The sequence below is a fragment of the Daucus carota genome, chromosome 1, assembly GCF_001625215.2.
Source record: "Daucus carota subsp. sativus chromosome 1, DH1 v3.0, whole genome shotgun sequence".
Taxonomy (NCBI): domain Eukaryota; kingdom Viridiplantae; phylum Streptophyta; class Magnoliopsida; order Apiales; family Apiaceae; genus Daucus; species Daucus carota.
In genome coordinates, this window is record NC_030381.2 from 45209280 (window position 1) to 45236620 (window position 27341).

The following is a 27341-nucleotide window of genomic DNA, read 5'->3' on the forward strand; positions in this document are numbered from 1 at the left end:
TCAATGCTCTTATAAAATATAGTTCCGTAACTTATTTTTGAGATTTTCTTTTTCTGTATAAAAATATAACATCCAAACTTTAATTCAGAAAAGAAAAATTTTAAAAATAAATTGCACAACTACACTTTGCGGGAGCATTAAAGTCCGTGCCGCGTCCCCGTCCCCCAATGTATACTACTCAGGGGGACGGAGGGAGTAGTTTTTTCATGACAGCCTGGTAATCTGGTATAAAAATGTAAATTTGCAAGTACATCTAACTTTCTGAAACTATTTTATAAAGAAGCATAAGCAATATGCATATGTTTCAAAACAAAGTTGCTGAAGTACAAGTACTTTGAGCCTTAAACTGCTGTTTAATTGTTTATGTAATAGATGTTCAAAATTTGGTGACTGACATGTTTCAAAACAATATATTGTCGTGGCATTCTAGTTCTAACATTTTTGTTCGAACATTTATGTTGGCATTAGGCAAAAGTAGTACAGCAAAAGAAATGTTATAAATAGTAGACTTGGCTTCTTTTTATGTAGTTAATTTGACTTAAAATTTCCCCCCTTTATGTGCAGCATCTACCAAGGTTCCAAGCAGAAAATCTGGAGCATAATAAGAAGTTGTTCGATCGGGTAAATGAAATTGCGTTGAAGAAAGGGTGTACGCCATCGCAGCTAGCACTGTCCTGGGTTCATCACCAGGGAACAGATGTGTGTCCTATTCCTGGGACTACCAAAATTGAAAATCTCATGCAAAATATCGGAGCTTTATCTGTGAAGTTAACAACTGAGGAAATGGCTGAGCTTGAATCTATTGCTGCTTCTGTTCGGGGTGACAGATACTCGTCCCCAGCATCCACTTATTTGAATTCAGAAACCCCGCCTTTGTCATCGTGGAGTACTAAATGAATACTGGACATGTTGAGAGCTGCATGAATACTGGAGATGTATTTTAAAGTTTGGGCTTTTTTTCTTCTGGTTTTAAGGAGAATTTGTACTTTATTTGTCTTTGAGGGTGAATGATTGGTATTATTTAGAACACGTGTTAGATAAGGGTTATCTAACACACTGTACGGGGGCCATTGGATTTATATTTCAAGGGCTCAGATCCAATTTTGGGTTTTTAATGTATCCGCGGTTATTTTCCGCGGAAGGGAAAACTCCCTATCCGCGGTTATTTACCGCGGAAGGGAGTTTTCCCTATCAACTCCCTTCCGCGGTTTTTTATAGCGGATACATTAAAATCTCAGATTGAATCTGAGCCTTTGAAATATAGATCTAACAGCCCCCGTACAGTGTGTTAGATTACCCTTATTTAACACGCGGTTGTCAAGGAACAGGACCCATTTAGAATTTACTCTTTAAAATAAAAGTCATATATGTTATTACATTACTCCATTTTGTGTTTCATCCAGTGTTATAAAAGTCCAGGATTAATCACTGTTCGGACAATATATGTCTCGATTAAGTGTTAATCGGGTCAAAATCATTTCTTCAAAAAAAGGGTCAGAGATCGGATTTATAGGGTGTAATTGGTAAAAAAATTATGTCAAATACGAAAATCTTTACTAACAATAAATTTCTAAGAAAAACTCCCGTTGTCCTTTCAAGATTTGACGGAATTGTTCACACTTGACGTGGGAAGAATAACTTGAGTGCTATGCTCACTTGTTGGACCGCGGAACAATTACCATATCTGAAGTATTTGATATTGCGATCCAACAATTTCTGTGATTCTCACACAACTTTGCCGGCACTCATCAATTGAAGTTTTAAACTTGGCAGACAACCAAATTCAAACAAATACACTCATAACTAATACGCACACACTTGACAATACCCTAACTCAGAATCTCAGCCGTGAACCCGCGGCAACCTCCTCAGTTGCGTTCTCCCTGTCAGCGGCCAGCTCCCAATGCCTACTTCTCACAGGCCTGCAGCCTGCTCTCTCTGACTCTCCTTCTCTAGAATCAAATTGCAATCAATCCTTTACAATCTCACTTGCTTCTAAATTTGAGCCCCCCTAAAATTTAATCTTAGTTCCACCACTGACAATATCCATCTCAGAATATTAAGATCCGAAATATGGTCCATAAAATATTACATCGTTTGTTAGAGTTAAAAGAATAGAAAATTGCACTATGTTAAAACAAAGAGTTAAAAACACATAACGCTATATCGTGCACCGTTCTGTTAGAGTTAAAAAAACATAATACTACAAGAAATAGCTTTTTACTGAGATTAAAATAACAAAATATTAAACGATAGAGTAATTTCATTAACTCTGTTATTTTGAACATTAATTACTCCGTATGTTTTGGGAGATCTTGGTCCTTTTTTCGGGTGATATACAGGTTGCAGCTAGTTCAACTTTTAAACGGATACATATACATGAGTTACGAGTACAGGAGTCTAGCCTCTAGGACAGTACAGGCTTTTCAGAGTGTTAGTGTACCGCAGAGCTAGTAAAAAGGACAAGCGAGAAACCAGTGTCTTGACCAGAATGAAACACAGAATAGGCAATAGAAACAGAGTTGGTTGGAAAGGAAAAGAAAGACATGGATGATCATTTTCGGATTTCAAAATAGTGGTCAAATTAAATTTTATTATAACTGGTTTTTATCTTTACGGTTACTCCTGCTCCAATTGATTTTTTTCTAAGAGTTTGTCTTGTGTGTCTATAAGCATATGTTAAATATCAAATTATGTAAGTTTGATAAATTTTAACTGGTGTGGTTTTTAAATCTGTAAGGATCCATTATTATAAAGAAGTGGAAGCCATTTAAATCACCAAAACTTATAAATTTTAGTACTTAACATATGCTCATAGACACATCATAAAAAAACCATTTTCCTAATTCATTTTATTTTGTATCATTTAAATTTGTTTAAATAAATTTAACAAATTCGACCTCTCGAAAACAGACATGTAAAGGATACGAAGGAAGTACTGTAATAAATTTCTCGCTAAACCACATGCCCTTCAAAATAAGGGCGCCATAAGTTAAATAACACACTGGTCTTCAAGTTTGAGGGAACGGTCGAAACCTCGTAACCCCTCGGCATTCCATTCCCATAAATAAATGGGCACCACCAGATCATCTCTCACGCGCATGCTACGCGCCGCCGTCTCCCACCGTATAACAACCCCAACCCTCCCCCATCCCGACAACAACCTCCACCACATCCTCACATCAACTTCCACCCTCTTCTCGGCACCTCCTGACCACTTCAACCCCCGCATTTCAAACCCCCACTTCTTCTCCACCTCCCGGCGCGTGGAATCACGCGCCACCAAACCTGACCTCCTCCGGCTCCTTAGCAAGCCATGGGTTTCACGTGGCACCAAATCTAAACTCCGCCGGCTTTACAAGAAGCTTGTCAACGGAATGCGTAGAGTGATAATACATATTTGTGTAACAGGAGTAAGCATAATCATGCTGGGCCAATTTTTGGCCAAATATTGTGAAAGTCTGGATCATGAAATGGGAACGAAGTTTAGCGGATCATTACCAGATTATCTTCGCAAGGGACACACAGTTGTGATTGATGGTTTCATTAAACCAGTTAGCACATGTGGTGAACTGTCTAAGGGCTTTGAGTACTATTATGCGGTTACTGAGGTCTTATCTGAGCCTCATGAAATTGTTGCTGCCATGGCTGGAAATAAGCACATTATTAATGTCAAACAAAATGTTGCTACCGAGGGGGAGGAGCTCAACATCGGGTACCTCTTCATTTTGAGTTGTTTTATTATAATTATGATTTATTATTATTGTATGACGTTATTTTATGTCGTGCTCCCGAGTTTTGAAAAGAAAGGAAGCAATTGAAAATTAGGTAAGTAGTTTCATTTTTACCATCCAAAACTTGCTTTCCTCCTTGTTAAAAAACTCAGGAGGAGGTAGTTACTTGTTTAAATAAACGGTTTTTCTATGGTGTGCTCATTGGCACATGCTAAGCACAAAATTTGATAAATTTATCTTGTTTTGATTGACTCGCACATTGATAATAATGGACCTCCCCTGCATTTACTAAACAAACCCTTAAATAATTAATTGAAGTGTTTATTTGGAGATTTATTAGATCATTACGTATTTTTTACTAAGATATTGATGTGCTGTTTAGGGTTTGTGCAAGAAAAAAGTTATGTATAATTGGCGGGCCATGACCCCTTTGGTCCCTATTATGCTATTTCCCTGCATATTTTTATACTTCGTGAATGTGTGTGCTTTGTTGCAAGAACTAAGAAGAATGTAGTGTCTGAGATATTCTATTGATGTAGTTGCATAACTGCGGAGGACAAAGTCTCAGATGATGTTGCCAATCCGTCAACCACCCCTGGCGAATTGGTCTTGGAAGGAAGAGTAAAGCAGTCAGTGGTATTCTCCTGGATGGCTAAAGTAGAAATTGAACGAAAGCTTTGGGAAGTGTTATACGATTTTGAAGGCTTAGGAGATGCATTGCGAGAGGGACACTCGGTTTTTGTCAAGAGGTCTGTTAAACCAGTTAAGCATCAGGAAATGGAGGAGGAAGATAAGTCGGGTAAAATTGTGGCAGTCAAAGTTTGGGATCGGGAATGTAATATCTCGGCTGAGGTGTTAGCTAAGCATGATGGGAAGTGTATGCCACAGGATGCTCCTGCTGTTGCAATTGAAGACTAACAAAACTATCACAGAGTAGCAGAAAACAGTGGTGAATTTTATCCATGTTTATTTTCTGAATCCTAACAGTTATTTTGCGTTTTAGTTATAAGAGTTGGTATCTGTGCAAGACTGCCATGTTTATTTGCAGTTGTGATGCGTATATATCTTGGGTCCGGATTGTTGACATCGCTTTTTGCAGCAATATTTCGGTAGAATTTTATCTCGAAGGGACATAACACCTGCTTTTTTGACGTATATGCAGAGGATGTGTCACTTATCCACGCTTTAGACACCCATTCTAGGATATTAGATATTGGTCTTCCCGTTGTAAAAAAGCGCAGAAAGCTTGTTGTCAAATTGTCACGGAACATCTCCCATGTATATTACTCTAATTTTGGTATCTGTTTAGGGTCCTGGTCCCGGACAACTGGTTGTCAGGGACAGGTTATTTAACACACACTTCTGGAGCCGTCGGGTCTATATTTCAAGTGTCCAGATTAAAACTTTGTTTTTTTAAGTATCCGCTATAATTTTCCGTGGATAAGAACTTTTCTTATCCGCGGAAAATTATAGCGGATACTTAAAAAAAAAAAATTCAATCCTGACCCTTGAAATACAGATCTATCTATGGTAATGGAGTTAGATAAAGCCTCCCTACAACTATTGTCGGGACCAAAACCCATCTGTTTATCTGTTTGTCCTGGGTCTTAACTTGGCCCATTTAGTTTTAGGATCCATATCACAATACCGAAAATGGGTGCCATGATGCGCAATGGTTGTTATACAACTTACAAAAACGAACAATTAGCAATATGCAGTGATTGTGCAGGACTGGAGCAATTGACCATGAAGTTACTTGCATTCTAATTTCCAAGTGCATGATGCATCAAGTATTGCTGCCGGATTTCTAATTAAACTGTTGAGTTTATAGATTCAAAATTTATTAGAAATTAATCGGAAATTTTTTAATAAATCAAAATTTTCAAAAGAATTTGGTCAAATTATAATGTAATTGGTAAAATATTTTTGTAATAATTAATCGAGCATTTCAGATTAACGTGTGTGTTTTTTAATCACTCCAAAAATTAACTTTACATTAATAATTTTTATAACTAATAAATTATGAACTATTAGTTTTTTGAGAAAATTGATTGAAATTTATACAAGTTAAAAGTTACTTTATCAAATTAAACATAAACAATATATTTTTTAAAATTTTCAAAAATTAATGAAATTAATTTTCTTTTCTTTAATGTGATAATTTATATCATAAATCGATTATATTTAAGTTATTTATATTTACCAGTCTCGAATTAGTTCAAAACACGGACGAGTATATATATTTAAATTTTATATATATAATATATCTTTTATATAAAATTTTATATGATGATCCTGAACCGATCTGGGTTCGTAAATCCCAAATTTGTTTGTATTGAAATTTGATTATAACAAATTATTTGTATTTTCTTTTAGAAATTTGACTTTTATAATATTTTCCTATATTCTTAATCATTTTAACATCTCTCTTTCTCCACTTTCAAAAAAAAACATCTCTCTTTCTCTAATCTCTACCCGTTACAATTCTTCAGGCGAAGTCCCAAATTTGTAAAACATGACACTCTAAACCCTAACGACTATGAGGGTCTCGTAGCAGAGAAACATATAATCCTTTCCTTTTGTTTGGTATGCTAATCATATTCATGTCATGGGATTCGTTTTTCATCCTGGAAATCATAATTACATCCGGCTGGTTTTGTAGCCAAAGGCTGCTCTATAGGCTTTTAGGTGCTGGATTCTTGGTGGAGGTATTGATTATATGATATGTAGAATAGTGTTGGCACTAATTGAGAGTTATAAATTCTCGTACCACAGTGGCTTCTTAGTTGTAGCTATTTGTACATATTTATTTGGAGTTTCAATATATGATTAGTTGATGATGTGATGAAATTGTATGTGATTTCAGGCTTTAAAGGATGGGGTTAGAGACCGTCACCAAGTTTGGGATGAGGATGGATAGCCGTCGTGTATGTACGGTTACCAGACTAGCTTGATTGTAGATTTGTAGTGATATGTTCGATCAGCGGCACATTGACACTTGGGTGGCAATTCAAGTCACGGTATGTCAGTAGCTCTATATATATTTGGTTTCTCACACGCACTTATCAGTCACAACTAGCTTACAGCAACAAACATGTGCTAGCTAAGATCATAGAAGGGATGCATAGAATGCTATACAACAAATTAAATTTTTTTTGTTGAACATTTTAGATATTGTATTTAAGTTTTTTTTTTAACAATAATTTATCCAGCTTTTGATTGTCGTGTAAGTATATATCGACACTTCTTACTAAAATAGGTTTTTAAAAGATTATCTTTTTAAGAATAGTTTAGGTAACATGTCTACATACATTTATACTATATACTATATCATCAAATGTGAAGTAAGTTAATAATCATGCCTAATTTTAAAAAATTATTATTTATTAAGATATGTTTATAAAAGAACAAACAAATGCACAATACTTGTTCTCTTCAAACACAAGCGCAATCACAAATGCAAAAAATAAAGGATGACCACAACGGCGGGCCTGTCAGGAGGAGTAGTCTGTGGTATATACTCACACGGCTCCCGATCATATCTGCGGTACATTTTAAATGTGTATCTAAATCATGGCTATCTCTATTTTCTAATCCCCAATTTGCAAAAGAACCCCTCGCTCGCATCACCACTAAAAACCATAATGACTATGAACGCTGAAATCGTCATTCTTTCTCGCAACAAAGAAATATTTGCACTCCCTTTTTATTGTTTCGGTTTAGTTTCATAGTATTAAAGCCCATCAACCTTTTAGTAGGTTATATTTTGCATTTTATAGTAACACCCGCGTATAGAATCATGAAGAAGGGTTGTTTTTTAAAATAAATAAAATCATGCACCTTAGTTGTAAGTTGTTCCCATAGCGAGCTGCTTAGATATTCGCCCGGTTTGGTTTTCTTAAGCAACAAATTTTATTTTTTTTATGTAAGAACCCAAATTCTTCACACAGCTGGTCTATGCTTTAGAGTTCCTCTGCATTTAATCAAATCATTAAGAAATTAACATTTGCTTACGGTCATCTGGAAGTATAGATTTTAGAAATGTTTAGTTAGAAGAACGGGAGGGTAGGATTTGAATGTAACTTCTTTGTAGTTGTGGATTGAAATTTTCTCCTCTTTTTTCATACTCTGGTTTGTTTATTCATATACTTTGTATAGGGGAAGGAATAATAGTTTGTTAGTTTTGTCCAAATTTATTTTTATTCTGTTTTTGCCTTGTCTATATTACCTATAGATGTTTTTCAACTTGATAAGTATCGGCGGTTTGTTCTGTCAAGGTTGAATGACTGAACCAAGAGCTGGTTTTCAGGTACAATTCCTGGTTTATATATTAGCCTCTGGTTTAAGATATCAAATATTGTGATATCTAGATTCTTGAAATCTGCTCAAAGTCTAGTTCATTTACTTTGTAGATGAAAGACTAGCTGCAGTTTTGTTGTTGGCTTGCTGCAATATGGTGCGCCTTCTGGTTTTTGTAAGTACATTGCAAGTGATTTTGAAGATAGAAAGTTAAGAGCTAAAGGAAACAAAGATGGATTAAATGTTAATATTGATTAAATTTCTTAATCAGACCTTGAAGGAGAGTTGTAATTCTCTTAATTTCCCCCCGTGAAATAACTGGCCTAGTGATTTGGTTTTGGTCGTTTAGTTAGTTGTTAATTTTCTAAAACTTCACCCACGAATCACAACATATAGTAAAGATGTCTGCAAAACATTTTGGAATTTTCAGTATTTAAAATTAGAAACTTGGTACATGCCTGAAATTTAGTATTTCGTTGTACATGTGGACCAAATCATTTGGTTTGAGCGTTCGGTACAATACGGGGATGACTAGATTTTCTAAAATTGAAGTGTGTGCATGGTCATCTTTAAGCAACCAGTGTCTTGATGATCAAAGTTCTTTTGTTAATTACTGGAGTTTTCATTCATTGTGTTCTATGAATATTCGAGTATAATGCAGCCATGAATATGGGAAAAGTGATGGCCAAAGATGGACGTTACCAGCGTCTGAGATTTTATGTGATTGTAGGCTTTAAAGGGTGTGACTAGAGACAAAGGTGAATAGGCAACAAAGTTTCGGAACAGGTTGGATAACCAAATCAGGGAACCTTTTTAAGCTAGCTTGAGTGTATTGACTTGTTCTATCAGCTGTGCATTTACACTTGGGTGGCAAGTTAAGTCACGGTATGTTAGTCGCACAATATATATTTGTTTCCCACAATTTAGTTCTCCAATTATCTTTTTCTGCTTTAAACCAATTTTTTTAGTTTTTGTATAATTGTATCATTGCCAAGATTAGTGCTCCTCAATTTGACCAATAACAATATCTCAACCTTTTCATGTGAGGTCAATTAAAAGAATTATGTATGCTTGCACACACTTATTGGTCACAACTTGCTTGCACCAACAAACATGTACTAAATGCTAAGATAATAGAAGGGATGCTAATATGGTAAAAAAGGGATCTATAATGCAAAGATTATAAAAGGGATGCATAGAATGCTATACAACAAACTAAGAAGTTATATCATCTTATATCTATAATATTCAACATTTTTGATATTGTACTTGAGTTATTCTCAATAATATTAATTCAGCTTTTTGATTGTCTTGTTGGGCCAGCTAAGCGAGCCTAACTCCACAATAGTACTATATTGTCCGCTTTGGGCCTAGCCCGCACGGCTTTGTTTTTGGGCACCTCCCAAAAGGCCTCGTTCTATTGGAGTTGTTCAGGCTACTTATATTCTAGCTTTATTCCCCTCCCACAACCGATGTGGGACAACTCCTAACAATCTCCCCCTTCACACATCGGGCTCAACAACTGTTGAATTCCGCCTCTGGACATGTGACCGGGCTTCTGGCTATGTGGCTCCCCCTAGGCCCAAACTGGAAGGCCCACCTGCCCTATCCTTATGCCCAATTTGGGTAGCCCATCCGCCTCTTCCTAGGCCCATTCTGGAGCCCACTTGAGATTGTTACGGACCGTCCAACCTCGCTCTGATAACACTTGTTGGGCCAGCTAAGCGAGCCTAACTCCACAATAGTACGATATTGTCCGCTTTGGGCCTAGCCCGCACGGCTTTGTTTTTTGGGTACCTCCCAAAAAGCCTCGTACTATTGGAGTTGTTCAGGCTACTTATATTCTAGCTTTATTCCCCTCCCACAACCGATGTGGGACAACTCCTAACAATGTGAGTATAGATGGACACTTCTTATTACTAAAATAGGCATTGAAAAGCTTATGGTAATATCTTTTCAATAATAGTTTAGGCAACATTTCTATGTACATTTATACTATATTATTAACTGTGTAGTTGGTAGTCACTCTTTTTAGTCGGTTGGTTATTAAGCCTAATTTTTTAATATTAATATTCGTATGAATTAAAACTCTTATATAAAAGAACAAACAGACCTTGGTATCTTCAAAGGCAAATAACATTACTTGTCCTCTTCAAACACAAACACAAACAAATTAAATGTGAAAAAAAAGAAACTGTATCAGAATATTTTCAAACGTAATATTGAATTCAATCATTAAAACTTAAAAGAATTCATTCAAATTGTAAATAAATATGGTAAAAAAACAAATGATTAAATATTAATAAAATAAATATGATTTGAAAAAACTTTTGAGGTTTAAATTTCCAGCATTAGTAATATTTCAAGTTATTTTCAATTATCTTTTATTCTGAATCTTCTTAATTATTATTTAACTGTGTTACTTTTTACAAGTATACTGAGATATGAAATGATTATTATTCAATCATTTATGCTTTACTTTCAAATACGTATCCATATTTGTTGTTATGGACACCCCAACATTTATATAAAAGAAATTACAGAGATAAGAGCTTTCGACCTATCTTAATTTTTAGATCTCCCCCAAAATTAGCAGATTACAAAAATAAGTGCCGCACATTCTCGTGCAATTTTTCACCCAGTCACATAATGGCAGTGCGTGAGAAATTAAAGAGGAAGAAGACCGTGGCGGCGGACCTACCAGGAGAAGTAGTCTACTGGGAGATACTCACCCGACTCCCAATCAAATCTGCGGTACGTTTTAAATGTGTATCTAAATCATGGCTATCTCAAATCTCTAGTCCCAAATTTGCAAAAAGACACCTCACTTGCAACGCCACTCAAAACCCTAGTGACTATGACCGTCTCATTGCTCAAAAAGAAAACAAAATTGTCATTCTTTCTCACTACAATGAAACATTTGCACTCCCATTTTCTTGTCGCGGTTTAGTTGGTTCTGTTCGTGGCCTAGTTTGTCTTAGTCATGACGAGAAGTTGTCTTTGTGGAACCCTGCAATACATCAATCCAAGGAATTCACTCTTCCACCAAACTGTTTTGATTATATTGAATATATGGGATTTGGTTTTGATCCCGTAAGTAATAACTTCAAGGTTGTGCTTTTGTCAAGTGATTTTAGGTCTGCTAGTGTATACAACTCTGACTCCGATTCTTGGACTAATGTATTTGTTCCTGATAATGTGCATCTTCTTATGAAAAAAGAAAGGACCTTCTTGACAGATTCTATGACTATTGTAAAGGACTGTCCGTATTGGAGATTTATTACATTTGCTAAAGCGCCTGCTACAGATACGACAGATACGCTCACTCCAACTTCTTTGACACCGATGAAGTTTGATGCTGGAAGTAACGATTTCATTTTGTTGCCTGAATTTCATTTTGATACGAGTGTACGTGCAGAGAGTGATGCATTTAGTTTCCAACTGGTGGATATGAATGATCATCTTACTTTGATATTTTATGATCAAAACTCTTCAAATCGTATGCTGGATATATATTCTTTGAAGGGTGAGGAGGGAAGTTGTGTTTGGAGTCGGATATACAGTATTGGACCGCTTGATTTTCATAAACGGCATTGGTTTGTGTGTCAGGGATTTTATGGTGGCGAGATTGTAATTGAGGATAATGGAATGTTTTCATGTTTTGATCAGAAAAGGGGTACAATCAAGCGCCTTAGAACAACTGTTACAACTGTAACTGTTACCTCTTTAAGCTGCTTCAGATATACGCCTAGCATGTTTTTTCTTGAAGGAATGAAGTCTGTTTATCTAAGAACCCAAACTCGCCGTACAACTGGTCTATGCTCTAGAGTCCCTCGGCGATTAGTCGATTCATTTAAAAATTGATCATTTTCTTAAGGTAATTTGGCCTTTCAGCCTATGTAAGTCCATTAAAGTTTAGTTAAAAGAATTATAGGGTTGGGTGTCCTTGCAATTTTGGTTTGAAATTTTCTTGTTTTTTTTAATTTTCCTGGTCCTTTTCCAAAAGAAAAAGATGACTATTATTACTTCTAAAATGTAGAGATTTTTGCGTATTGTTATAAGAAATGGTATTATAATGATAATACATTTCAATGATGTATAACAAAATATACAGTGCTTGAATTGCTGAAGTATATATAGATGTTCTATGGTAATATGCCGTGTATTTAGTAAACTAATATGTTATTTCAATTTATGCAGGTTTGGGTTCGAAAGCTTATTTTGGAAGTGGTTGCAGTGTGGCAGTGGTTACTGGTCAAATAATATGCAGATGCGGTTTTAAAAACATTTATAGATGTGCTACTAGCCTAGAACTATAAATATACTTGATTAAGGTCTAGTTGTTTAAATTGAAGTACTTTATATTCTCAACTAGCAATTTTACTATATTGTTCAAACTTTAAACATTGTGTGTAGTCTGCTTCTTGTTTAGAATTTCTCGCTATCTAGTACATGTTTAGTTTTGTGGCTAATGGGTGATTGAATGATTGCTGTATCATCTATCTAATTGTATTCTATTATCTCATAATCTTTATCAGTTTATGTATATCATGGATTATGGAGTCGAGCTTAAGGAGCTTAACAAGTTGAATTGAGTAATCGACTCATTAAGTTTATCTGACAAAATTTTATATTTGAACCCGAGCTCAAATTCTTATCAAACCAGGTCGGTCAGGCTTATCGAGTTCGATTCTAGATTCTAGTTTCTTATCGAGTACTTTGTAATAAGGGAAGAATTAACAGTTTGTTAGTTCTGGTTTAGTATATCTTTGTTTTGTTCTTAACCATTTCTTTGTTCTCTGGTGGTTTACAACTTTATCTAAGAGCTGTTTTTCAGGATGATTTGGGTAAAAGTTTATATACCAATTCCTGTTGGGAAATATCAAACGAACGCAAAATCGAGATTCTGGAAATCTGCTTGAAGTCTAATTCATATACTTTGTAGATGAAGTGCAGCTTTCTTGCTGGTTGCTGCAATCTGGTGCAACTTCTGGTTTTAAGTACTATGTAAGTGACTTTGATGACTGGAATAATGAAAGCTGGGGGATTAGATATTAATTATGTGTGAATTCATAAGTGGATCTCAAAGAATAAATTTTAGTTCTCCTGTCAATGCCACAATAGTGCTCCTTAAGCTGAACAATTACAAACCACAACCCTTTTTTTGGTCCAGGTGACTAACAAGAAATGTCTATTCTAGCAGACACTTAGGTTGTGTTCACTTCATGGAATGGAATGAGGGGAGAATGGAATGAAACTATATGAACAAGTTTTATGGAGATTGTAGAAAGTATGAGGCAATAATGATTAAATATGTGTGAGTTAAAATTTTTCATGAAAAAGATGATAGAAAAAGATGATGAACAAATGGAATCAACATTCCTTTCAAAACATGTGGGTTAGATTTTTAGTTAAAATAGTTAGAATGGAATGATTGAAGGAATGAAAATTATAAACAATTTCACTAATCACTCACAATTCATAATACAAATTTCATTCCATTTTCCCCTCATTCCATTTGTGTTCACTTGGATGGAATGGAATGGAGGGAGAATGGAATGAATTTTGTACTCTAACATGATGTTTTGGAAAGAATTTTTAACTAGAATTGTAACCCACATGTTTTTAACTAGAATTGTAACCCACATGTTTTGGAAAGAATGCTCATTCCATTTTTGCAAACTTTATCACAAGAAATTTAAACTCATTCATATTTAGTTATTATTATCCCATATTTTCTTCTTTTTTTCATAAAACTTCTATATAATTTTTCATTCCATTCTCCCCTCATTCCATTCCATCCAAGTGAACACAACCTTATTGTTCACAACTAGTGTGAACCAACAAACATGGGCTAGTATGCTGAGATTATAGAAGGAAATAAGGAATGCTAAACTGCTATACAATAAATTAGATTTATGACATCTTTTGTCTGCAGTACTTTTACATTTTAAATTCTGTACCATATTATTTTTCTTTTTTACATTTCCAGTAATGTGATCTGATGTTTTTTAGAATTCACTATTTTCCCTGTTGTGCTTGGAAATGTTTAGCTGTTTGGCAGGTGAGACAATTGAAAAAGGGTAAGATTAAGAGCAAGTCCAACAACGTTCTACTAATATTTTTATAAATATAATAAAAATAGTATCTGAGTGATTTAAGACATCATTTTCATGTATGAACTCCAACAATATGACTATAATTGTATCTTATTATTAAAATTATAATATGTTTGAATTATTATCGGAGAGAAGTTAATTTTTTAGTTTAGAACATGCATAGCGGTGTCTTAAAAATAAGGCGATGTCCTGGTGTTTTAAGGCACTAGGACATTTTTGGAGCTGTTGGACTTGCCCGGATTATCTTCTGCAATTACCATTTCCTACTTGCAGGTTTGGCTCTAAATGTTCTAGCAGATGAAAATATATTAAGATTAAGTTGAGTATTCTTTTATTGTTGTTAGTAAGTTAAGTATTCTTTTACATGTTTAGAGATTAGGGATCGGGATTGTTGCTAGAGTCCTGGGGATGAGGATTTTCATAGAAGGTTTAACATGGTCACAAACTTGCTGAAAGATGACCAAAATAGATCAAATACCAATTTCAGTATCCTTTCCAGCTCCAATACCTAATACATGACAGGGTTGGGAGTAATCCTAAGAAGAAGAAAAATGTCAAAAGCACATTATTTTTTTTTAGAACATGTGAAACAAATAGGAGTTTGGTCATTTCCACTCACCTGTACCCATTTCTTATCTAGGTTTCCCGAAAATGTTATTTTATTTTTTTGGAAACTCTTTTTTCCCAGATTAGGAGGGAAACTTGTTTCTCAACTGGATATTTAAGAAAATATCGTCTTCTTTTCTTCATGATTTTTTTTTTAATCCAGAAAAAATTGAAAAAAAATGGGTGGGATAACTAGTCTTCAAAGACATATCAACGGATACCCATGTTGGCTACTGAGATCCAAATCAGTTGCCGGCCATTCAGGGAGGTTGGAGAAGGGCCTGGATCGGGAATGCCAGGTGTGTTATCATTAGTACAGACAATTTTGAAGTTTTTTTTGCGACCAAATTCTTCAATGATGGAGCCCCAGCAGCAGTCGTTAGTATTCTTCAGAAAATCTTAACTAGGAAGCATGGCCCTGGGCACTTGTCATGGGTACCCAAAAAGTCATTACGTGGCTGTTATAGGTGGTGAGCTTTTCGCGCACCTTTATGTGTCCCATGAATCTATCGGTAGAGTAGGAGAGCTGATGGATCTTGTCATCTTCACATGGGCTTGGGGGGTCTCATGGCCAAGACTTCTTTGAAGTTCCCATGTCATGGAAGGAGGATGGCGAGGTTTAGCAGCATCCATGTGTGGGTGTAGTAATAGATGCTCTAGAGATTCATGACGTGATATTCAAAGATAAGGAGTCTTTTGAATTCTTCTAAGGTTGAAAGAGGTCGCAAATTTGTGTTTGTTTAGTTAGCTTCAGGGGTGTTTGTCTCACTCGGTTAACAGAAATCGGAACCTTAAATACATGTGTTAGGGTTTGGATCATTCATTTTGTCGTATGGAATGAAAACCTCATTCTCAGGTAAATCATTTTATTTCACACCCCATGACTCATTCCTATTCCCAATTCTCATTCTCATCTACCATCCAAACGCTCCTTAGTAAAAGTTCCCGGATCGTGTTGGTCATTTTCATTAGTAGTTAATTAGTTATAAGTTCGGACTGAGATTGCAGTGTCACAGGGATTTATTGTCACAAACTGGATACAAATAATCTCCTTAGTGCAACTTTTACAGCTACAATTGATTCCAGAATAAATTGCTTTAAATATACACCTAGTTTGGCTTTCCAATGAGGGAATGAAGTCTGTTTACTTTACTACCTGAGCCCTCCCTGCAAGTGTTTGATACTCTAGAGTTCCTCGATGATTAATCTGTTCACTCGAATATTTATCATTAGGTTAAATCGTGTTTATAACATATATTTCATTTCAAATTACATAATTTGAGTTGCCATTTTGAAACTCTAAAATTCAAGTTCTCGAGTCATAAGGTTATTTGATTTGATTTTATATCCGGCGTAAGTGTTTAATTAAATGTTTAGTTAAACTTAAATAGAATTATAGATGTCATCACTAGTACTTTGTACTTGTGGTTTGCAATCCTCTTTTCTATTCCCGGATTCCGGTTGTTTTTTATGATACTTGATATTTTGTTAATTTCATTTAAACTATATTTTTATTACGTCCATGACTAATCCTTGATATGAATAGCTTAAGTGATTTCAAAAGTTGTGCAAGAATGGGAGGCGTGTATGATGAAATGGATATCAGCTGTGGTTAACGTTCAGCAGCGGATCTCTTTTCATATTTTATTGGCCACGTGATTAGAGTTCCAAATTTTATTATTTGGTCAAAGCCTTTTTCTGTCATTTTCTCAAATTTATATCGTATAAACTTGGAATTCTTTTGTGTTCCGAGTGTTCCACGTAGCTTCCCTCCATACTTATCATATTATAGCCGGAATGGATATGATTGATAGTCAGCCATGACTAATAAAATATTATTTAAATTAGTTATCACACTTTAATCTCGTTTCTTCTCCCAATTGAATTCTTCTTGATAGTATAAACATTTGATACAAGTCATAATTATAATTTTTACACCAGTTAAATATAAACATAGATATTGTTTAAACAAATATAATTATAAATATATAAAATCTTGATGATTAAATGAATTGTCCTGAATATAATTGGTTGATTTACTATTTTGAATGAAATAATTATTATAATTAATTGAATTGTTCATGAACGACGAACACTCACTGCAACTCATGCTTAAAAAATAATTTCTTACCCCAATTAATTCTAAATATATACTCCTTCTGGTCCATTATATAGGGCGTTTGATTTTTTACACATATTTTTAGGAAGTTTGACCACATGCTTAAAATTAATATTTTTAAAATTTTCTTTTTCTGAATAAAAATATAGATGTTATATTTTTATTCAGAAAAAAAATTTACAAAATAATTAATATTTGCTATGTGGTCAAACCACCTAAAGATACGTGTAAAAAATCAAACGCCCTATATAATGGACCAGAGGGAGTAACTGTTTTCTTAAATTATAAATATAAAAAATATTAATTACTGACGAGGAATCCTACGATATTGTAAAAATAATCATTATATATATATAAAGGAGGATGCGGGCGTCTCTAGAATTGTTCGATTCAGTCTTCTAATTTTTTTAAATTTTGGACAGAAAATATAATTATAATTCAAAAAATAAGGTTCAAGAATTCTAAAAGTAATACAACTCTTTTCTTAATGAATTCTAAAGACGATACAATTCTTTTTCTTTTTATTTAGTACTTTTTATTGAATTCTAAAGATGATACAATTCTTTTCTCTTTGGATTATAAAGGTAATACAATTTTTTTTTCCTTAAGAATCCTAAAAAGCGTAGGATTATATTTATTTAAATTATCAATCTTAGATAAAATACAATTTATATTTAGGATTTGTAAGGTAATACGTACGATTTTTATTTTCGATTTAGTCTTAAAATTTTATTTTTAATTTCGTATAGAAAATTAAGGATTGTAAAGATATTAATCATTAAAAAAACTAATAGCAAAAAGATTAGATACATAAAAGAATAATAATTTTTAACTAATAAATAGGAATCATAAAATAAAAATAATTAACAAAAAAATAGGATATATAAAATAAGAATCGTATATTAATTTTATAATAATTTAAATGATTCTTAATTAGTATTGTGTTTGACTGGCACGGGAGGCGGCCCAGATGAATTTTTATCTAAATAATAATAATTTTTCTATTAGTATTATGTTTGACGGGAAAGTGGTTAATATAATTTTTATCTATGTTATAATATTTTTTTTGTTAAAATGGCAGTTCAAAATAATTACAAAAAATATAGGATATATAAAATATGAATCATATATTGATTTTATAATAATGTAAATGATTCTTGATTAGTATTGTGTTTGATGGGCACGGGAGGCGGTCCAAACTAATTTTTATCTAAATAATAATAATTTTTCTATTAGTATTATGTTTGACAGAAAAGTGGCTAATATAATTTTTATCTATGTTATAATATTTTTTGTTAAAACAGCGGCTCAAAATAATTTTTATCCAATTATAATTTTTAACTTTATCATAATTAGAATAATTTTTATTAGTATCGTGTTTGACAGTATGGCGACTCAAACTAATATCTAAATTATAATATTCTGTTATTAGTACTGTGTTTGACAAAAGAGCGGCTCAAATTAATTTTGATCTAAATTATAATATTTAATTTTATCATAAAAATAATAATTATGAATTAATATTGTCTTTCAGGAGAGGCGAGTTCAAACTAATTTTATTATTAGTATTGTGTTTGACAAGATGGCCACTTAAACAAATTTCTTTACTAATTATAATATTATTTTTTATTAGTGATATGTTTAACGGAAAGATGACTCAAATTTTTATGTTATTATAATATTAGTTAGTATCAAAATTTATAACGCCGCCGCGAAGCGCGGCTTTATTCACTAGTTACTTTATAAGTTAGCAGAATTAGTTGATTACATTCTCTAATATAAATTATTAATTTAATATCATATAAGAATTCGTTACTATTTGAATACTCCCTCCATCTCAAATTAGATGACCCCGTTGACTTTAGGCACACAATTTAAGGTTCATTGACCGCATAGATACGTGACTTATTTTTAAAATTTTATTTTTGCAAATAAAAATTAAAATATGAAACTTTCATTTATAAAAGAAAAAATAAAAAAATAATTTCGGAAGTAGACGGTCAATGCACCTAAAGTTACGTGCCCAAAGTCAACGGGGACATCTAATTTGGGATGGAGGTAGTACATTATTAACAAGTTATTAGGTAGTATAAATTAACAGAGCACACCATACAGGCAGTAAGGCGGAATTCCAAAATTCTCGACTCAAAACATTCGTCATCTCTTGACAAAAATATATATTATTTTTGGAAGAAAATGTTGCATCTTGTTGCGTTTAGATATGAAAATCTCATAAAACGTCACACAATCCAACATTTTAAACATAAAAATATTAAATAAAATAATATTTAGCGTTTCAAAATGTTAGATTATACGACGTTAAAAAAAAAAAACTTCATATATTTTGAATCGTAAAATGATAGATCGCGACTATCTTCTCTGATATTGATATTTCAACCTATTTTCTTGTAAATTAAGAACAAATCCAACACTTTTTAAAAATAATATATGATAAATAAAACTTTTTTCTTTACAAAATAGAAAAATGATTTACAATTGATGGAAAAACACATTATCATCTATTAGTATTAAAAAATATTTATAGATTAATAATAAAAATAATTATAATTAATAATAAAAATATTTATTGCTATTTAATATTAAAAAATATTAAATTTTAATTAATTTATACTAAAATACTACTCCCTCGTTCCCAAATTAGATGAACTCGTTGACTTCGGTCACGCACTTTAAAGTCCATTGACGACGTAACTACATTACCTATTTTTATAAATGTATTTTAGCAAATAAAAATTCAAATATAAAATTTTCGTTTACAAAAGAAAATTTTTAAAAATGAATTTCAGAGGTTAATCAAATGGTGCGCACGGGGTTTAAGACTTCAAGGCTACAAATTACAATACAGTAATAATACAGCACACAATAGTATACAAACCGCAAGGCTTAAATTCCGAAATTTCCAGCTCAAAACATCCATCATCGACATCTCCTGACAAGATAAAATCAAATGATTCATTATCTTGTTCCCAAAATAAAGATGCAGAGATTATTGGGAGCCGGAAAATCTGTAGCAGCAGCAGCTGCGGGAGCTTTTACGAGGAAGCACCGTGCTCTCTCTTCATCTTCTATGCTCTTCGATGATACTCAGATTCAGGTATGCGTATGTATATTAGTGTGTATTGTTTTTTTTTATGTATAAGTCATTTAGAAGCAGGAAATGTTGATGTTTTTGATTGTTATGTTACTTGTGATCATCTGATTATGTTTTTTTATGTGTTACTTGATTAAACAGAGTGAAGATTAGGAGGTTTTTGTATTGTGGTTTTGATTTTAATCAGTTTAAATGTGTGCTGGTTGCTGTTTCTTGAATCTGTGATACCAATATTGTGATTTTTTGAGAATTTCTAATTGAGGGGAATTCGGGTAACAAAGCTGTGATCTATTGAAGTTTAGGACAATTACATGCTTGGTTGGTTGTTGAGGTAATTTGATTGGCTATATATACGACATATGCCAGATCTTAAGTATTATGAGGTATTATCGGATGGAAGGGGATTTTCGTAATAATTTAAGGACTCATATTCTTCTTGTTTTTGATAGTTCTTGTCAATTCTCATTTTGTTTAAGATATGTGTTGTTTATGTCTTTTAGTTGACATCGACAGAAGTTAGTAAGTTGTAGTTATACTAGACTTTTGCCCAACAGAGTTCTTAATTAGATAGCTTTTTTTATTATTATTTTGTAAATATTTGAACTGCATGATTGTCAATTTCGTGACACCTAGTTTCATATCTTTTGCTTAAGGCCGATTGAGCTCGACTCAAGCTCGGTTGGATGGACCCACTTGGGTCGAACTCGAGTTGGATTAGATTTTCAGGCTCGATTAAAAACTCGAGCTTGAGCTGAGGTTTTTTTGAGCTCGACTTGAAGTTCAATTTGGTTCGGCTCGAATCAGGTTATATTTTTAATTATTTGGTATTACATTCTTAATTTCTTAAAAATGTTTCATTAAATTTTTAAAAAAATACTAAATAGTAATTGATTAGTTACATGCTTACGTAGTTACGTGTAGTAATGTTTAGAAAAATCTCTGATTCAAGTGATGAATCCTTATAAGACAATTCGGCTGCCAATCATTACAAATATTTCTTAAGAGTTAATTTGGATTATTATATATATTTAAAAATTAAAATTATTAAACTAATAAAGGCTAATGAGAAATTATGAAATATGATATATTTATTTAATTAATAATAAATTATTAATTTCTTATGTTTTTCTATATATAGATATGAAGAAGGGTAAAAAAGAGATCTTCAGTTAAAATAAAAACATCGTTGAAACTTATTTATTTCTTTTTATTTTGAAAATTTTTGTGTAACGTTCCGACTTCTTTTTTATCTGCATTTCTCTGAAGTAATCTATTAGTTTATAATATAAAAATTTCCCGTATATCTTTGCCGAGAGATAGGAGCATTCGGTGGAACCGGCGAAATACACTTGCTTCTGGATAGATGTGTGGGACAGAGGGCTCGTGGTACCTCCTGCCCAACCTTCTCTGCTTTGAGAACCGTGTCAACGGAGAGTAGGCAGAAGGGAAGGAGGTCCTTATACGGAGTCGCACAGTTATTTAGTTACTTGAGCAGTGCAGGAGACCGGTGAATGGGTCAAGTAAAGTCCCCTGGAGCCGTAAAAAGAACAGACGAGGCTTTACTTAGATTGGGCTTAGCTATCAGGATTTTTAATTACAAAAAGAAAGCATTCACTGCGATAAATTTCAGTCACTATTATTAATAACATTAAATAGTAATTCTTGAAGTTATTTGCTCGTTTTTTATTTCAAAATTCAAAAGTGATAAATTTATATTTACTTATTTACATGTTTAGCTAGTATTCATTATAAATTCTTCTTTAAGAGTGTGTTGTATAATAAATAATGCTAATATTATTTATAGTACTACAACTTCAGAAAAAGTATATAAGATGTTTTGGTCGATTAATCCCTAATAAATAGATACCTCAATGGCTCAAACTCGACTTCTAAACTACACAAGTCAAGCTTGAACATACATTTCAGGCTTGATTATTATTAGTCTCGACTCAATAAAAAAAAGCTTGAACTTGATCATAAAGAACTCGAACTCGACTCAACTAGGCTCTCATGACAACCCTAACTTTGCTGCAATAGCTCTTCAGCCTGATGTTTGCCTGTAAAAGATTAATATTTGTTTTTATGCTTTCTTTGCAAATATCAGCTGTCTTGAATGTTACCATATGCGTAATATGATCTGATAGACTTGTGAATAATCTTCTTTGGCTTTTAAGGGTCTGTTTGGGAGAGTTGTTAAAAACTGTTGTGTTGGTAAAAAAAGTGTTGTAGATATCAGATATATGTTTGGTAATTTTTTTGATAATTGCATATTTTGAGTTACAATAATAAAAAATAATGTTTTTGGTGAGGTTTGGTAGTAAAGTCTATGACAGCTTCCCTCAAAAGGTGAAAAACAGCTTTTTGCAAGAATATGATGGACATGCTTTCAGTTTTTGAGCTAAAAGGTGCTTTTATATTTAACAAACAGTTTTCACTTACTTGCTTTTAGTAAAAAATTGTTGTTGTTATCTGTAACAGCAATGCCAAAAGGAGCCTAAATTTCTAAGACATTATTGTAACCCCTTCATATATATGTGTGTGTAAACACCCTATGGCTGTTGTATTTTTTCTGACTATAATGTCTAAAGACGTTTATTTTGATTTAACACCCTTGAGGTGGATGCTTTTTTTGTCTCCAATATCCTTCTTTATTTGCTGCCAGCCCTAATACCCCTCTTTTTGCTATGTTTACAGTTTAAGGAAAGCGTTGCACAGTTTGCTCAAGAAAATATAGCACCTCATGCATCAAAAATTGATAAAGCAAATTCTTTTCCGAAGGTAGTGCTTTGTATTATTTGGTAGTTATAAAATTCTTATTTGCGAAAGATATTGATGGCATCTTATCTTGTCAGGAGGTCAACTTATGGAAACTAATGGGAGATTTTAATCTTCTTGGAATAACTGCTCCAGGTAAGATGAAGCTTTCTTTGTTGTCCTTCGTGCTATCGGGCTTTTAAAATTTTGAGGACAAGTAACCTTCTGATGTTCAGGAGACCTGATTTCAACACCTTATGTCTTATGGGACTCTTTGTGCTATCATGGCCATTGTTGCGTTCATTAGGAAACATCTGTGAAGTTGAAAAAAATGTGGCAGACTATATGAGATTTGAGAGGTTCTTAATTACAATTGTGATGTTACTGAGCTAAAAGCCATTGCAGATTTTCCCTATGATCCTGATCATGAGGGAAAAAAACTATTTTTGGGTTACTTGTATTTCTTCATTAGGATGTCATAAACTTCAGTAATTAGTAAATTACACTATCTTTAAGTAATAGTTGATTTATTGCTCTATACAGAGGATTATGGGGGACTTGGTCTTGGTTATTTGTATCATTGCATAGCAATGGAAGAAATTAGCCGAGCTTCTGGATCGGTGGGCCTTTCCTTTGGTGCACATACCAATCTGTGCATTAATCAGTTGGTAATAATCAAAATCAAGGCTTTGATGTTGCTCGTTTGTGCACCGTTTACTTGGCATTTCTAACTAAAAGCTGATGACTGTATAGGTGAGGAATGGAAACGCTACACAGAAGCAAAAATACTTGCCTAAGGTTCTATACCATCAGCATTTATACATTTTTCTCCTCAATCTCATTTTTTTAAAAGATCTTTAGTATTGAACAGATTGTTGATCCCCAAGTTCTTTTTATCTACAACTATAAATCAATTCCAAATTATTCAGTAAAAATATGCTGGAAAATTAGGTATCTGTTACTAGACCAGAAACTTCTTCTTTGTCAACTAAATTTTCCTCTTAAATGCTAGAAAACAGCCTGGGATGCTCAGTCGATACATATAGATATTGTTTTAGTTGATACGTCACTTTCAGCTTTAGAAGATATTGTGATGACACTATATTCTGATTGTGGATGGGTCGTTTTAGAAATATTATTACAATTTGAAAAACAAGATGTTATTAAGGATATACGTTTTAATAATCAACATATATAGGGGACTGTAGATTTCCAATTTCCCAAATTTTTTGTACAATATTTTTTTTTCTTTAGAAACTTAATTAACCACCTCTTTTTGGTAAAGCTTATCAGCGGAGAGCATGTGGGAGCACTTGCAATGAGTGAACCTAATGGTAATCCATTTGGCTCTGTGTTTAACTAGCATTCTGTTCCGATCAAGATTGCTCAAGTATTGTGGACCTTAATGTTTAATTGTGTATATATAGCTGGTTCGGATGTTGTTAGCATGAAATGCAAGGCTGATAGTGTTGATGGGGGTTATATTTTGAATGGAAACAAGATGTGGTGCACGAATGGCCCAACTGCTCAGACACTGGTATAATACTGTGTCAAATATATTGTAATTACACACTTTGCACTGTTAGTTGATATAATGCCTATAGTTTGAAATGCATGCAGATTGCTATTATGTTTAAATTAAGGCATCACTAAGTTTCTTGCTCCCACACATTATTATTAGTCGGTACTTGTCTTTTGTGTGTTATCAGGTTGTATATGCAAAAACGGATATTGCTGCCAAGTCAAAAGGAATTACAGCATTCATTATCGAGAAGGGAATGCCTGGGTATTGCACCTGACCTTGGTGGCACAAAAACTAATTGCCTTCTTTGCCTTATTCTGGTTATTGTTTCTCTACACTCTAAGCATTGTAGGAAATATAGATTACTTGTATCATTTAATTAAGCTTTGAAAAAATTCCTAACAAAAATTCTGATTCCATTATGATTTTTCATGCATATCTGTGTCTGAACATGCTAATTTTGTGGGACTTTGTGAAAAAAATTGAATTAGTCATTTAAGCCATCGTACATATTATAATGGAAGGTCATGCAAATGGAGAAAGCCTTCCCCACATCCGGCAAATGTAGGAGCCTTATGCCCTGGGAATGAGTTTTTATAATGGAGAACTATGACATGTTATTTCACCATTTTATATTATGATGCAGATTTAGTACTGCACAGAAGTTGGACAAACTTGGGATGCGAGGCAGTGACACGTATGTGACCCTAAAAATCATTACCTAGAAATCACTCTGCTTTCTCTGGAGACTGTTCGATAAATGAGTTCTCAACTGTTTTTCAGATGCGAGCTTGTGTTCGAGAATTGTTTTGTCCCTAGAGAAAATATTCTTGGGCAGGAAGGAAAAGGTATCACTGTTATGTTAACTATAAATTTATTGTTGCTTTTGTTTCACAGAAACTTAAATAAATTATAAATGCAAAATGAAAAAAATTGGATATAATTTATCATGATGTTGTATGTTAGTTCTCCCGTCCTTTAAAAGGAGAATAAAACACTTTGAAGATTAATAGTCCTCTAATTGTAGCTGAATTTGGATATCGATAATCGTGCTATGTCTTTCCAGGATATCTGCTATTGCTTTTTACTTGATAGAGACTCTATATTAAATTATACTTATAAAGAGGTGAAACTGAAAGGGTCAAGTACTCAGTAGAGGTTTTTTTGTTATTCTTCGAGGGTTAAGTTCTGCTCTCTTCTTGACAGCACCTGAAAGGATTTTTGATTGTCGATTAATATAATTGGTCGACCTTTAGAATATAACACCACAATCTTAGTTGATAGTTAGCATTTGTTTAGTAAAACTTGTTGTGAATGTGGTTGGCATATAGTAAGTGATATACTTGTTCATACTTAACTTTATACTGTAACCATCAGTCAGACTATAATAAAATGTTATCTCTGTTTCATGTCGTGCTTCTTCTTTTTTTTTTTTTTACCGCAGGAGTTTATGTTATGATGTCTGGGCTGGATTTGGAGAGGCTTGTTCTGGCTGCTGGACCAGTGGGCCTCATGCAGGCATGCCTTGATATTGTTATTCCGTATGTTCGGCAGAGAGAACAGTTTGGCAGCCCGATTGGACAGTTCCAGTTTATACAGGTTGCTTAACATTCTCATTCAAGTTGCAAGTTGTCTTTATTCCATCATTCGCCACTTGCTTATAGAAATATATTTCTTTTTGCAAAATACCCTTAAAACAGGGGAAAGTTGCTGACATGTATACTTCCTTACAATCTTCAAGGTAAGGCAGCCTGATTATTTCTCTCTAATATATATATATAAGTATAATATATATATATATATATATATATATATATATATGTATGTATGTATGTATGTATATACACCATCATACCTATTATAACTTTGAGTTTTTTTTTTTTGGATTGTTGTTACATTATTTCAGATCGTATGTTTACTCAGTCGCAAGGGACTGTGACAATGGAAGAGCGGATCCAAAGGTACTCTTGACGTATCAAACCTTTCCATGTTATCTCATTGTCTACAACTATCTCTTCCTAATAACTATATAAACATTTACAGGATTGTGCTGGTGTAATACTCACAGCAGCTGAGAGAGCCACCCAAGTCGCATTGCAGGTAAGTACAGGCAGATTAGATGTCATCATTTACTTAACTTATTAATCTTCTTGTATTCCTCTGATCAGAGTTATCCAGGTGTTAGATCCATTTTTTATTTCAAATGATACTAAAGATATACTTGCAATTAATACTATGAAGTATAATGAAATTTGAAAAATTCACTAGCTTTTCAAAGTCAACTGGGTTAAAGGTCAAAGGTAGACAATATATAGATAATGTCATGGATGTCTATATAGAGTAAAAGAATTTCTCCAAAAGTACATATCTGAATTTGGAGCGAAGTGTATGAGCTTCCAATGTAGATGCTAGCTAAATCACTTCCTGCACTGTTATTTTTTTTAGGGATGGATAATTTTTCCAGATATGCGTAATTTTAATAAAGTGATCCCGTCTCTAGCTTCTTTCTGGTACAGATTGAAGATTTTCTAGCCATCATACTTTGTCATGATTTTTCTTCTTAATATACTATTATGAAAATAGCAGTAGCTTTTTCATTGTAGATTTGATGACAAAAGGAAGGTCATCTAGTGCTAAGTGCACTATTGAATGATTTGTGGATTGTGGGATGAGAGTATATAATATATCGCTTATCTATTAGAATTTTATATTACAGGCTATTCAGTGTTTAGGTGGCAATGGATATGTAAACGAGTATGATACTGGGCGTCTTCTTCGCGACGCCAAATTATACGAAATTGGAGCAGGAACTAGCGAGATTAGAAGAATGATTATTGGCCGGGAGCTGTTTAAGGAAAGCTGATAAAGAAAAATTACAGGAAGAACTACTTGAAGTTGCATGTTTCACTTCTTTGTGGTTTACAAACTGTTTTACTCTCACAATTTAAATGTAAAAGTTTCTCTGGACCCTAACAAAAGGGGGTGTTGGCCCTCTCGGTCACTATTTCAATAAATAATGCCCCAAATAGCATGTTCTGAAAAAATGGCCTCAAATATAACTTCAAAACGTTATTGC

At 33.4% G+C, this 27341-nt stretch overlaps 4 protein-coding genes across 5 annotated transcripts in view; all 4 read left to right on the plus strand.

The window, feature by feature from the left end:
* LOC108203529 (probable aldo-keto reductase 2) overlaps nucleotides 1-996 on the plus strand; it is an 85533-nt gene extending 84537 nt beyond the window's left edge. For both annotated transcript variants that reach the window (XM_064085681.1, XM_017372504.2), the window contains exon 5: nucleotides 565-996. In XM_064085681.1, the coding sequence (XP_063941751.1) occupies nucleotides 565-897 (333 nt within the window). In that variant the 3' untranslated portion in view covers nucleotides 898-996. The remainder of the gene's footprint in view (nucleotides 1-564) is intronic.
* A 1959-nt stretch (nucleotides 997-2955) lies between these two features.
* On the plus strand, nucleotides 2956-5002 carry LOC108195857 (uncharacterized). The gene is made up of 2 exons (XM_017362857.2): nucleotides 2956-3715; nucleotides 4274-5002. The coding sequence occupies exons 1-2, from the start codon at nucleotides 3072-3074 to the stop codon at nucleotides 4650-4652; spliced, it is 1023 nt and encodes a 340-aa protein (XP_017218346.1). The 5' UTR covers nucleotides 2956-3071; the 3' UTR covers nucleotides 4653-5002.
* Nucleotides 5003-8869: 3867 nt separating this feature from the next.
* On the plus strand, nucleotides 8870-12505 carry LOC108204720 (F-box/kelch-repeat protein At3g23880-like; the record flags this gene model as incomplete). The annotated part of the gene is made up of 3 exons (XM_064086735.1): nucleotides 8870-8918; nucleotides 10690-11910; nucleotides 12234-12505. Coding segments are annotated over 2 exons (1257 nt in total), but the record flags the coding sequence as incomplete, so codon positions are not given.
* A 7216-nt stretch (nucleotides 12506-19721) lies between these two features.
* On the plus strand, nucleotides 19722-27337 carry LOC108205043 (isovaleryl-CoA dehydrogenase, mitochondrial-like). Its single transcript, XM_017374802.2, has 15 exons — nucleotides 19722-19992; nucleotides 22684-22767; nucleotides 22842-22899; nucleotides 23287-23411; nucleotides 23497-23541; nucleotides 24029-24077; nucleotides 24171-24280; nucleotides 24453-24529; nucleotides 24912-24962; nucleotides 25049-25113; nucleotides 25710-25864; nucleotides 25966-26006; nucleotides 26172-26226; nucleotides 26309-26365; nucleotides 26982-27337. Exons 1-15 carry the CDS (start codon nucleotides 19846-19848, stop codon nucleotides 27126-27128), a joined length of 1266 nt encoding a protein of 421 aa, XP_017230291.1. The 5' UTR covers nucleotides 19722-19845; the 3' UTR covers nucleotides 27129-27337.
* The last annotated feature ends 4 nt before the right edge of the window (nucleotides 27338-27341 follow it).